General features: G+C 44.0%; 1 protein-coding gene across 7 annotated transcripts; it reads right to left on the reverse strand.

Moving 5' to 3' along the window:
• Positions 1-9045: 9045 nt before the first annotated feature.
• ZNF32 (zinc finger protein 32) lies at positions 9046-13661 on the reverse strand. Of its 7 annotated transcripts, none has more exons than XM_086382589.1 (3): positions 13596-13661; positions 11255-11394; positions 9046-9986 (listed from the first exon to the last, which is right to left on the reverse strand). In XM_086382589.1, the coding sequence occupies exons 2-3, from the start codon at positions 11322-11324 to the stop codon at positions 9235-9237; spliced, it is 822 nt and encodes a 273-aa protein (XP_086238715.1). In that variant the 5' UTR covers positions 11325-11394; positions 13596-13661; the 3' UTR covers positions 9046-9234. The 7 variants fall into 7 exon arrangements, with proteins under 7 accessions (XP_086238715.1, XP_086238711.1, XP_086238717.1 ...); XM_086382585.1 differs by having other exon boundaries at positions 9046-10028; XM_086382591.1 differs by having other exon boundaries at positions 9046-10028; positions 11011-11394.
• Between the last annotated feature and the right edge of the window lie 245 nt (positions 13662-13906).

Genomic DNA, 13906 nt, shown 5'->3' on the forward strand with positions numbered 1-13906 from the left:
CCTTCCTGATGTATTAGCTTCCAATTGCTAGTGTAGTAAGTTACCACACATTTAGTGACATACAACAAACACAAGTTTATTCTCTTACAGTTCTGGAGGTCAGATGTCTGAAATGAGTTTCACTGAGCTAAAGTCAAGACCCACGTCAAGACGGAGGATCTGTTTCCTTGCCTCTTTCAGGATTCCTATTCCTTGGCTTGTGGCCTCTTCCTCCGTCTTCAAAGCACATGACTCCAGTCTCTGCTTCTGTCAACACAGTATCTTCGGGGCTGATTCTTCCTGTGTCTCTCTTTTGAGGACTGATATGATTTACATTAGGCCCACCTGGTCAATTCAAGATAAATCTCTCCACTTGACAACCTTTAATCACATTTGCAAAGTTCCTTTTGCCGTATAAGGTAACAATCACAGTTTCTGGGGATTAGGACATGGAGACACTTTTGGGAGGCCCATGACATGTGGAGAGGCTCCTCTTCAGGGATACTCTCCTACCTTTTGTCTGAGGAACACAAACTATCTCCCCAGGACGCACTGCTTGCTGATTCATTGATTCTATGAGTCTTGCTCTGATGCTCACGCCTTCATGTTCTCAGTCCCTCCTAACCCAGCTTAAAGATAATCGCCCGTCATTATGATCAGTCTTTTGCCCCATCTTACCTGGTTTTATTCCCCTGATAAAACATCGAATCTAGTTGAATCCAGCTCCCTGCCTGTTCCATACTTGTACCTGTGTAGTAGATGTGGCCTGAGAAAAATGCAAGGCTCTGATGATTGGTCTCACTTTCAGTTCATGAGTGCTAAAGTCAAGTGGGCCCTCAATGCTGTCAAACTATCCTATTACATCTTCTTAGTCCATCCATCCTCCTCAATGATTATCTCACAGTTTTTCCTCTTTCTTCATACCTCCAACAACTGCTTCTTCCATCTCGCTCACAACTGATGACTTGCTTTCTATGGGAACAGAGAATTTTATACCCTCACACAAGTGCATTTACCCGCATCTCTCCATTGGAGCCTGCATGTCTACTTTCCATTCTGAATGAACAGCCCCCATTTCTGTTTAAGAAAACCCTCTGTTTGTCCCTGAATCTTATCCCTTTTCTTACACATGAAGGCATTCTCCTCTCTCATCTATATTAACAGTTTTCATTCTATAAAAATTTGGGAGGTCTTAATTTGTGGCTTACATCTTATGCATGTTGAGGTCTTGGGATCCAGAGAAGCACTAGTTAGGGAGCACCTGAGGCTTTAGATCTTATCTGGGGAGCCCTTGGGTGACACACAGAAAGAAAGGTGGAGACACGTCCATTTCCTTCTGGGTGACCTACTCTGGGCTTGCAGTCCAGTGTTCATCCTTGCCTATGAGCAGCACTGTAGAGTAAGGGTTCTTCCTCACTGTTAAGATGAAGTCACAGAGGATGAGAGAAAGAGAGGCAGTGACTTGCCCAAGATTCTGCTTCTGGCAAATGGCCAAAGCCAAGGACCAAACTCAGCATACTGAGTACTGAACTGGGGTCACTTTCACTATAGCGTGACCGTCACCTCATCTTTTCAGGGTATCGCAATTGGAACAGGTCAGGTGAGAGATGAAGAAAGGAGTTTAGGACCCCGTGGGCCCTGCCTCCAGTCCAACCTGCTGGGGGATTACTCCAGCACAGAAAAGCACCAGACGAAGGTGGGCGGTGGCAGATGCAAGTCTGCCATGCTGGACTGCCTGGAAAGCTGGAGAAACCACAATTGGAGCTGGAAAGGGGAGTCCAGGTTTCCTATGTAGATATGAGCCCTGTCCCCAGCAGGCTGGCTCCTGACTGGAGCAAGGGCACACAGAGCTCCCTCTTCCAGATCTTTGTAAGTTCAAAAAATGTCTCCAGCTCTAGTACCCAAACTGTTGTCAGGATGTTCTCAAGAGCCATGGAAATGGGGAGGGTGATAAGGAGGGTCTCATCCAGTCATCTTCAGTTTTCAGATTGAAAACTGAGGCCCAAAGAAAAGAAGAGACTTGTTCAAGGGCACCCAGGCAAGCAGCAGGGCAGCAGGAGAGAAGTTAATCTTGCCCAGTAATAAAGGGCTCTTGGTGCTGCCCTGTGAGGAGTCCAGGGAAGATGGCCTCAGGGCTGCCGAAGCCCCTTGTTATAGTGTACATGCTGCTACAAGCAGCTCAGCGTCATTCCTGCACTTACTCATCCAGACACGCTCAGTGAGTGTATTCAGTGTATCCAGTCACGTGAAAGGCTGCCTCTCTATAGTGCTTGCTCCACCAGCAATGGGAATGCAGAGAGTTTCAGTGGTTTTCAGCATTATGAATCCTCTCTCCTCCCCGTCAGCCTCTTCTCCCTGACTGGGCTCTTGCTTCATTTCTCACCTTTATTCATACTCCACCTGTCCACTTTTTGAAAGATGCCGGGCACAGCCAACTAAGTCCACTAATAAGTAGGTAACAACTTAAAGGGTGTCCCCCTCAATCCAAGGTTAAATGTATCATAGGGTATCCCAAAATATCTAGAAATCTTAAAACCAAAAAACTGTGGCTTTTTAGATATTGTATTAGGATAAGAGAGATGTTTTTTAGAAAAGATCTATATGGAATGAATAGGGTTGGGTTGCCAGATTTAGCAAATAAAAATATAGTATGCCTAGGTAAATTTGAATTTCAGATAAACAATGAGCAATTTTTAGGAAAATATGTGTCCCCTGCAATGTTTTTTCTGAAATTCAAATGTTACTGGATGTCCTGTATTTCATCTGACAACTCTAGAGGAGCAGTATGCTTCCCAGAACTCCTGGAAAGACTAAGTAGGTAATTGACCTCCTGTAAGCCAACCCAACGGAGAAGGCAATGGCACCCCACTTCAGTACTCTTGCCTGGAAAATACCAGGCAGAGGAGCCTGGTAGGCTGCAGTCCATGGGGTGGCGAAGAGTCGGACACGACTGAGCGACTTCACTTTCACTTTTCACTTTCATGCATTGGAGAAGGAAATGGCAACCCACTCCAGTATTCTTGCCTGGAGAATCCCAGGGACGGGGGAACCTGGTGGGCTGCCGTCTATGGGGTCGCACAGAGTCGGACACGACTGAAGCAACTTAGCAGCAGCAGCAGCAAGCCAACCCAAAAGATGTGCTAAGCCCTGCCTTCAACTCAGTCACATACTACAGAGAAAGAGGATCTGAGGCTAGCTGCCCAAAGCCCCTCAACATGAGGAGACCTAACCAGCCTCTTCTGGCTCACCCTGTCCTCTGTCCTCTCTTCATATTTAGTGAAAATTCACACTTTCATTTCAGGAGCCAACCCAGAGCAGCTATAGGGAGGGGGTGTGGATGAGACAGTCTGGGTTCAAATACAGGTTCTGCCAAGAGAAAACTGAACCATCATGAACAAGTTTATCAGTCACTAAGCCCTGATTTCTTTCTCTTTAAAATGAGGCTCACAATACTCGCCTTTTTGGCTGTGGTGAGGACTGCATAAAATAACGTGTAAGGTACTTATCGACATGCGTGCTCAGTCACTTCAGTTATGTCCAACTCTTTGCAACTCCGTGGACTGTAACCCACGGCTCTCCTCTGTCCCTGGGGATTCTCCAGGCAAGAATACTGGAGTGGATTGTCACGCCCTTCTCCAGGGGATCTTCCCAACCCAGGATTGAACCTATGTCTTTTATGTCTCCTACATCGGCCGCGGGTTCTTTACCATTAGCACCACCTGGGAATCCCGCTTATCAGCGACCTTGACAGGAAAAGTTAGCTGTGCTGTTCTCATTATTGGCCTCCAGGTGGCAGCAGTCACTAGGGACATGCCTTTGGATGTTTTGCTCACAATTCAGGCCTTGCTTGTCATGTGAAAATACGTAGTGGAGAGAAGCGTTAAACGTAATGAATGTGTGAAAGCTCTCAGGGATAACTGAGCTGCCTTGGAACATCAGAGAATACATACTGGTGAGAAACCATATCCATGTAATGAATATGGAAAATCCTTTAGGAAAATTCCAAGACTTATTAATCATCAAAAAATGCAAACAGGAGAGACAGTGTCACTGTAATAGATGTGGAAAATCTTTGAGGTACAGTTTATCCTTTGCTTTATCCTTTATCAGAAAACTCATAGTGGGGATAAATCCTATCAATATAATGATCATGGGAAAGCCTTTATGAGGAGCTCAGCCCTTATCGAACATAGGAGAATTCATACTGAAGAAAAACCCTATCACTGTAAGAAATATAAGAAATCCTTCAGGCCCTGTTGAATATCTGAAAATCCATCCTGGAGAAAAACCTTATGAATGTAATGAATGTGGGAAGGCTTTCCCTCAGAATTCAGGCCTTAAATGATATAAGGAAATTCATAATAAAATTCAGAATTTGAGCTATCAAATGTAGTTTGGTAAATCATGCAGAGATAGTTTCTTTTTGACCATAAAAGAGACTTTCAATAAATTCCATACTTAACAAATATATTCTTTGACCCTCTGTCCTGGGAAACGTCTCACTAGTGACGCTATTCATCGTACTGTATACCACTATCTGGTTTATACCAGTGAAATATTTGAAGAGCCTAAATGTCTGTATGGAAACATTTAGTACAGAATGCTATGTAGCACGAAGAAGGCAATGGCACCCCACTCCAGTACCCTTGCCTGGAAAATCCCATGGATGGAGGAGTCTGGTAGGCTGCAGTCCATTGGGTTGCTAAGAGACAGTCACGACTGAGTGACTTCACTTTCACTTTTCACTGTCACGCACTGGAGAAGGAAATGGCAACCCACTCCAGTGTTCTTGCCTGGAGAATCCCAGGGACAGGGGAGCCTGGTGGGCTGCTGTCTATGGGGTCGCACAGAGTCGGACAGGACTGAAGCGACTTAGCAGCAGCAGCAGCAGCTATGTAGCAAGTGAAAGGAATGAGGCAGAGCTCTATTTACAATCATAGAACTATCTACATGATACCTTGTTAAGTTAAAAAAGCAAGTTGCAAAGAATTAATATTGTATAAAAATGGCCATACTACCCAAAGTAGTCTACAGATTTAATGCAATCTCTACCAAATTACCCATGACATTTTTCATAGAATTAGAACAAGTAATCCTAAAATTTACATACAACCACCACAGACTCAGAATTGTGAAAGCAATCTTGAGGAAAAAGAACAAAGTTGGAGGCATAACCCTCCCAGACTTCATACAGTGCTACAAAGCTACAGTAATCAGAACAGAACGGTGTTGGCACAAAAGCAGACAGGGATCAGTGGGACAGACTAGCGAGCCTGGAAATAAACCAACACAGCCATTGTCAATTACCCTTTAACAAAGGAAAGAAGGACGCATAGTGGAGAAAAGACCGCGTCCTTGGCAGCGGTGTTGAGCAGGCAGCACAGTCGCATTCGAATCACTGAGGTTAGAACACTCCCTCATACTGTACACAGCAATACACTCAAATGGCCTAGAGACTTCGATGTAAGACATAACATCTTAAAAATCCCAGAAGAGAACATAGGCAAAACATTCTCTGATACAAATCATAATAATATTTTCTTAGGTCAGTCTCCCAAAGAAAAAGAAATAAAAGGAAAAACAAGCAAATGGGATCTAATAAAACTTTGCACAGTATAGGAAACTAAACAAAAGGAAAAAAACAACCTATGGACTGGGAGAAAATATCCACAAATGATATGACCAACAGGGGCTTAATTTCCAAATATATGAACAGTTCATACAGCTCAATGAAAAGTAAAAGCCCAATCAAGAAAATGGGCAGGAAACCTAAATAGATACTTCTCCAGAGAAGACATCGAGATGGCCAACCGGCACGAAAAGATGCTCAGCATTGGCATTTATTGGAGAAGTGCCAATCAAAAACGCTGTATATGCGTATACACACGGTAAGTGAATCAAAAACGCTGTATATGCGTATACACACGGTGAGTGGATCAGAAACGCTGTCTATGCGTATACACACGGTGAGTGGATCAGAAACGCTGTCTACTCGTATACACACGGTGAGTGGATCAGAAACGCTGTCTATGCGTAGACACACGGTGAGTGGATCGCTTTTGTTGTACAAGCAGGAAATCCCTAGCAGGAAACCGGAAGCCACTTTTGACACAGTTGGTCACAGCACCTCCATACACTGTAGGATTTATTTTTGCATTTCAGTTTCATTTTTACCATTCTTGAAATAATAAAGCATAAGATGCTGAAAAATATTGCTTTTTTTCTTCTGTCTTCAATATTAAAATGGCTACACAAAAATTCCCTGATGTTGACAAGTTTTTAAAAAATGCATACGGATACGACAGCTATCACAATACAGTCTAATAAGATTGCTTTGAATGAAGTTACAGACAACTAAAGCACTACTAGATTCATCTTATGGGAAAAACCAAACAAACTCTTTGGCCAACTCAAAACTTCTTTATTTGTAACTTGGATTGCATCTGTGTTAGCTGATCTAAACCTTACCTCCTGTTTTGTCAAAGGGAATGTTTAGTTTTAAACCTTAAGCTTTCCTGTGAACCATAAAACATAGTTTCCTGTTTTTATTTAATCAGTATTAAGTTGCTCCCCAGATTTTTCATTTTTTCAAAATAGTTTATCCTTAAGAAATATCTTAATATTGCTGTATAGCAAATAACCTGAAAATGTAGTGGTGTAAAACATAAGCTTCACTTTTTTGCGTGATTTTGTGTGTTTGGAAGTTGGCAAGAAAGTTCTAACTAGCGGGTTTCTCGTCTAGTTTTCATGAGATGTCATCTGGGGCTTTAGTCCCTCTGTAGAGTCTCCCGGGCAGGCATCCACTATGGCTCGCCCACATGGCTGAGAGTTGATGCTGACTGTTGGGAAGTAAGGTGAACCTGTCCACTGGAGCACTTACATACTGTTTGTCCAGCACAGTGGCCTTGAGATAGTCGGGAGTGTTTTACTTAGCACCTGGTTGTCTCCAGAGTAGGTGTCCTGAGAATCATGCAGACCTTTTCAGACTTTTAAAGGGCTTTTTAGACCTGTTCTGGGAAGTCATGAGCATCACTCCTACCATGTTTCATTGTTTGAAGCTGCCACAGGCCTACCTGGATTTAAGGGTACATGATATGGACATGAGATGGGTATCAAAGAACTTCTGGGCAGTGTTTTAAAATTGCTTCATTGTTAAACTTTACATACACTATACTTTATCTATAAAGTGTACTTTACATATCTACACGCATGCATAGGTTCTAAGTGTTAAGTTCAGTTTTGACAGCTGTATAGACCCATGCATCTATCACCTGAAGGATAGAATATTTTTTCTTTGTGAGCTTGCCTTGTGCTTCTTTCAAGTAAGTCCCTCCCTTAACACAGATTATTTTTTTTTCTATTCTGTGAAATCATATAAATGGAATTATATATTTTTGTGTGTATGTTTAGGTTCTTTCACTCAACACAAATTTTTGAGATTTTTTTCTATGTTATTGCATTTATCAGTTTGAAAATTGCTGAGTGGTATTTTATTATATGACTGTACCATAGTTTATTACCTTGCCTGTTATTGGGCCTTTGGGCTGTTTTCAGTTATAAATAAATAAGGATGATATGAACATTTTTATATGCATCTTCAAATATTATCAGGGTACTTTAGGAGCAATATTGTATTACTGTTGAAACCCAAGGGGTGTCCCTGGTGATTCAATGGTAAAGAATCTGCCTGCCAGTGCAGGAGATGTGTGTTTGACCCCTGGATCAGGAACATCCCCTAGAGAAGGAAATGGCAATGGTATTCTTGCTTGGGAAATTCCATGGACAGGGGAGCCTGGTGGGCTGCAGTCCTTAGGGTTGCAAAAGAGCTGGACATGACTGAGCGACTAAACAATTCAAACCCATAGCGTTTCTATGTTCAAAGACCTTTTGATAAAATTTACCTATTTCCTGCCAAGTTTCTTGGGATTAAGGAGCCTCCAGCCTATTAGGATCTACTAGAGGAAACCTATAGTTTATAAAAACCTATAGTTTATAGGGTAAAGAAAGAATGATAATCTTATCAAGAAAACCATTCTATTTACATCATTCATAATTTTAATTACATAAAAGCTCACAATGAATATTTAGAGATAGCTAAAGTTAAAAAATAAAAACGGAAATTCTCCCTTAAAAGTAACTTGTCTTCTCTAATATCCCTCAAATCTCATCTACTAGAGGTTAAAAAAAGTTAACATTATCCTTCCAAATTTCCCTCCATTGTGTCCATGCGTGTGTGCAGGTAGAAGACTGTGTTGTTGGAGGACTGGATCTTCATCACTGACTACTAATCAGCTCAGTAACCAGGACACTTATGCCCTTACTGGGCTTCCCAGGTGGCCTAGATGGAAAGGACCTGCCTGCCAGAGCGGGAGATGCAAGAGTCATAGGTTTGATCCCTGGGTTGGGAAGATCCCCCGGAGGAGGAAATGGCAACCCGCTCCAGGATTCTTGCTTGGAAAATTCCAAGGACAGAGGAGCCTGGCAGGCTACAGTCCCAGGGGTCGCAGACTCGGACACAACCGAGCGACTAAGTGCACACACGTGGCCTTACTGGGTGATTCTGAGATACTGCTACTGCTGCCAAAGGGGGTGAAAGTCATCATATCTCTTCCCAACCTTTAGATACTTTTCTGCTCTTTGGCTATAGGCAAGGAATCTCTATCCTAGTTAGGAGTGGAAGACTGAAGTGATCCACAGTGCAGACTTAGAAAGGATCCTGTTTTGTAAGGAAAGTTTAGAGCCTCTGCTATGAACATGGGTGATTTGTTAGAATATGCTCTGGAGGCTATCATCCAGATAATACAGTGTTCAATATGAGGAATTATTAAATTTGCCTCATAAATTCTGCCCACTGATCTTGGTAAAACAAAATTAATTTGAATATGTAGAGAAGAAAAGAATCTTGGGATTAGTAATGGGCTGGATTTTTTGAATAGGCCAGTGGTGTCAAGTGCAAATATAAAACCTGTATCTGCTACATAAATCTCCAATTGTGTACTAAATTAATGCAGGTACCTTAGGAAATCAAGTCAAAATAAATGGACAGAAGTTATGAACCATACGTGATAATGATAATAAACAAGACATTTATTTTTCATACTCATTTGGGGGGAAAAAAGAAAACTCAGTTTGCTCTACCCAGTGATGGTCTTTCTGAAGGAGTCTCCATTCATTCCATAAAATTGGATAGGCTGTTTAATCTCAGATGATTTTATGCTGTTAATTCATAAAGAGAACTTCCTCTGAAGAGAGTGGTTACAGGGTGAGCCTCTGTGAGCAGCTTCGCTGGTGCGCAGCCAGACTCCCTCTCTGCGTGAAGCTTTTCCCACACTGGCCACACAGATAGGGCGTCTCTCCTGTGTGGATTTTGCCATGCAGAACACAATTCCCCCTGGTGTGGAAACTCTTCCTGCATTGCGCACAGGCATAGGGTTTCAGGCCTGTGTGGACTCTGATATGAACAATTAAACTTCCTTTCTGACTGAAGGCTTTTCCACACTGATCACATCTATAGGGCTTCTCACCACTATGAACTCTTCTGTGAACAGCAAGGTTACTTTGATTCCTGAAGCTTCTCTGACAAATAGCACACTCATAGGGTTTCTGTCCCGTGTGGAGTCTTTCATGAACGGCCAGACTACCTCGTTGACTAAAGCTTTTCCCACACTCCTTGCACTGATAGGGCTTCTCTCCTGTGTGTATTCGCTGATGTGTAACAAGATTGCCTTTGGCCCTGAAGCTTTTTCCACAATGGGTACACTCAAAGGGCTTCTGACCGGTGTGGATTCTCTCATGTAATGTTAGACTACCCTTCTGCCTGAAGGACTTTCCACATTCCTGGCACTCATAGGCCCTCTGTCTCACTCCAGGTGAATCTTCCTGTAGTGTCTTAGAATCTGGGGATTTTTGTTCCAGCTTCTCTCTTCTGAAAGAACTCTGGAAATCCCAGCTTGAGGATCCTGTGGCCTCAGACTGATCATATTTGTGGTGGGCTTCTGTCATCACATCTGGTAAAATGAGAGGGAAGTCATGTAAGAAGCACCAATATGCTGAGTGAGAAGAACAGGGAAAAAAGAAACAGTGCTTTGAGTGCTCATTATGTGCCAAATATTATACTATAAACTTTGCATAGATAACTTAATCCCGAAAACAATTTTTTGTTACAGTTAAGGAAATGAACGTATAGGGAGGTTGTCAAAGATCACTTGGCTAGGTAAGCACAGAATTAGGATTCAGACACAGGCATGCTCTGTAGCAGTGTACTGCCTCTAAATTTAGTTTAATTTAGCTTCCCAAATAGTCTTGTGTATAGACATGATTATCTCCATTTTACAGATAAGAAAACAAGCCAGAAAAATCAAACTATATAAGATCACATTTAGTCCCATACTGAAGTTTTATCTGACACCAAGACAGGTGTGGATCCAGGTTGTATGGGGCCTAAAGTTTTAAATTTTGGAGAGATTCCCATTAAAAAGCAGTATAAAAGTAGGGATAGGACCTTGAAGAGACCGGTGTAAGGGAAAGCTCCTGAAGCTTAAGTTTTGTAGGCTTCATGAGAAATCTACCTCTGCTCTAGTCTGCTCTCCCTAACAGTGGAGTAGAGTAAGCCTACGCTGTCAGGATATATGCAGCAAAATCCTAGGTACTTTACATCTATTCATTTTAGTCACTGCAGACCTGCAAGATAGAGCTTACTGTCCCATTTTGCAGATGAAGAGCCTGGTGCTCAAGAAGGTTAAATAACTTGTCTGATACCACAGACCCAGTCATGGCAATCATAGAATTTGATCCAGGGAATTTTCCCCTTTAAAATCCATGCTGTTTCAATCTGCTAAGCTATGGTGAAACTGAAGTCAGTTTTGGTTTGGAAGTTTTTCTCAACCCTTCCTATGCAGATATTGACAGTACTTCCCAACACTGCCCTGTATATGAGCCTCCTACTGCACTTTAAATATGAGTCCATTCATCACTAATAATAGTTTTCTTGGAGTCATCCTAGGTAGATTTCAACTTGTTCCTCTGTCTTACCATTTCTCATTCAGTCACTGTGCTGAGATTTAAAACTGCTCATTCATTTTCTCAGATACCACCTCCATATCAAGACTGTTCCCTTGCTGTTTCTAACTCAAGCTTGTAGGCTTTCCCTGTAACCCCTAAAAATAGTGAGCTTCACCAAAGGAACATCTTCTCTGCATCCCCAGCCTGTTGTCCAGTGCTGAGAACAGGGACACTGATTATTGTGACTTGGCATCCCAGCAATCAACAGACTCACTGAAAAAGGCTACATTCTGGGCATATCTTCCATGACAGTCCAGCAGGGTAGCTGTTGGAAATCCAAACATGTCCACTCCTGCTGTATGAGCTTAATCACCACCTCTTCATATGATTCTTCCATGGGCTGTACTTGAGTACCTAGGGAGGGAAAAACAAAAACAGGAATGGATAAGAGAACCGATAAGTGAGAACCGTCAAGAGGAGCTCTGGTCTGGGATACGAGTGAGTGGAGGGAATCCTGCTTGCCTGATATAATACCAGTCATCTACAACATAACTGCAAAATGGACCAAGAGGCACCATAGCTACTCATAAATGAGTCCAGGAGGAAGCAAGAGGTCAAAAGCAGAGAAGACAAAAAGCAAACATGTTTCTCTTCCTGCCAATGCCAAGAAAATGGTCCTTACTATTTGTACCTTAGCTTTCGCATGGGATCTTCCACTTCCTCCCCCCGCCTAACTGCCTGCTATTTTATCCTCCAAGTTCTAGAGGAATTCAGAATATAAAAAACAACATTTCAGCCTTAATAATTGGTTTTGTGATTGAAATGTCTGACTCTCCTCTCCAGTCCCCTCTAAATTATTAGGACAGAACAAGAGCTTTCATATTTCCTTTTAGCACTTCTTTGGAGGCTCTTCAAGATATGAGAATACCGGTTCTGAGGAGGCATACTACTTGTCAATTCTTGGAAAAAGAAGAACTACTCCAGATTCCAAATCCAAGAAACTTGCCCCAAGTCCCAGAGCCAGTATGGAGTCAAGGTGGAGCAAAGGTTCAAATCCAAGACTTCTTGGATCCAAAGCCTATGTCTAGACAATTCTTTACTTTCTCATCACTAAAAAGTGAACGGAACAGAGCTTGACCAGACTTTACTATTCTTCCAGATCCTAGGAACCCTCCTGCTCCACATTATCATTTCCTATTTTGGGGGGGATATTCTTATTTCTGGACCCTAATTACTGAATTCTTGTACTTAATGCAGTGGTTCAGTGTGTATAATCTTTGTTTCCCTCTAACATATCCCATGAACACGCTGGCCTCCTGATTTAATGAATAGCAGTGTGATGCTACAGTTCTTCGTTAACCCAAGGGTCTGGTCTTCTTGACAGCCGCACTTTCTGTTACACCTTGTGATGACTGTAGAGACATTAAAAACTCTTATTTGAAAGACAGCTCCAGTTTCCATCGCAAGCCACAAAGCAATGCCCTATTGGTGTCAGGACGTCATAGCACCATTCACTTGGAAGTCCTAGGTGTTACTGATGAACCACACATCCACCGAGCGTCACTGAAAAGTACATAGGTACCTGCTGCCCGAGGCTGGACCCTGTCCTTGGTGAGTCAGCAAATATGCTCAGAACACCTTGGATAGAATTTTCAGCTGTGCCTCTCTACATGCTGTGAGATATTCAAGTAACAGCTCAGCTGTTTCAAGAACCTCCTGATTAATGAAGGAAAATTTCCATATTTTTCTCCATAGATTCCACAAGTGTGCGGAATCAAATTCTTGAAGATTCTGTAGAAAGACACTTTATAATAGAAAATAGTGTTTTTTCCTATCAAGAAAGCCCTTATATCCTGCTCACAATGAGGCCATGAGAGACGAATCCTACCCTCTGTCTCCCCTTAACCGACACTGGGGAAGTAACCAAACAGCCCAGACCTATTCACTTACTTAATAAATGCTGTGATATCAAGTAGCTTCTGGGAGTCTCACAAACGTGAAGGGCCTCTGACATGACCTCACAGACTTAAGGCCTAAAGCTGCGAGTCTTCAGTGAAGGACCAGGGCAGGGGGAACTCTGCTGTACCCGGGGCACAGTTCAGGACTGGGAGATTCTGGGGAGCGGTGATTATTTTCCCCGCACACCGGGATTCACTTTGTCCTTTCCCATTTCCCCACTCAGAGGAATTTGTCCTTTCTTTCACCCAGCCTAGAGACTGCATTTCCCGTCTCCATCTTCTGAAGCCCTCCCCGCGGGCCCAGAGGCACACCTGCCCGTGGTCCCTCCCGCGTCTCCAGGTGCGGGGCCTTCCCGCACTCCCCGGCCCGCCTTGCGGAAGAGGGGCCCCTGCTCCTCCCGACAGACTCTCTGCCATTCCCGCCTCAGCGATTTCCCCACCCGGACCCGCGCCGGACCTCAGCACCCCGCTCTCCGGTCCAGCTAGACCTTTTCTTGCGGGCCGCAGACCTCTGGCCTCGCAGCTGGCCTCTCTTGGGAGGCTCCAGGCTGGTCAGGCCTGCTCAGGGACGCGAGGGGGTGGGGGTCGGAGGCGGCGGCCTGAAGGCGGGGCCCTGCCTCGTCTGGGTGTACTGACCCAGCCAGCGGCCTCACTCACCACAGCCGCGCGCGCCCGCAGACAGACAAAGGCCGGCACCGAGCCCTTAGGAACGCCGGCGCGAGCGGACCGGACTACAACTCCCAGGAGGCTCCGCGCGAGCCCTAGCCCCGTGCCTTGGCGGCCCCGGCTTCCCCGAGCACTGTGGGAAACGTAGTTCGGCGATGCGACCCGCCGCTCGGGCTCGGCGGGTCTAGGCGAGCGCTGGGCGCTCAGGTCACTCCTGTTTGGACCGAGTAAGAGGCGCCGACTTGTTCGCGGTCGTAGAACGACGACCAAGAGCGCCAAATGGCCGCTCAGATTAGCCAGGC

This window comes from Bos grunniens, chromosome 28, assembly GCF_055505025.1.
Source record: "Bos grunniens cultivar Pamir isolate PY7600 chromosome 28, Bosgru_T2T1.0, whole genome shotgun sequence".
Classification (NCBI taxonomy): Eukaryota; Metazoa; Chordata; class Mammalia; order Artiodactyla; family Bovidae; genus Bos; species Bos grunniens.

Coding starts and splice junctions, on each gene's coding strand:
- ZNF32 (XM_086382585.1), bottom strand. CDS start 11,324: ATGTTTGGATTTCCAACAGCTACCCTGCTGGACTGTCATGGAAGATAT. Junction 10,029..11,254: donor CCAGAATGTAGCCTTTTTCA/GTGAGTCTGTTG, acceptor CTTCTCACTCAG/CATATTGGTGCTTCTTACAT.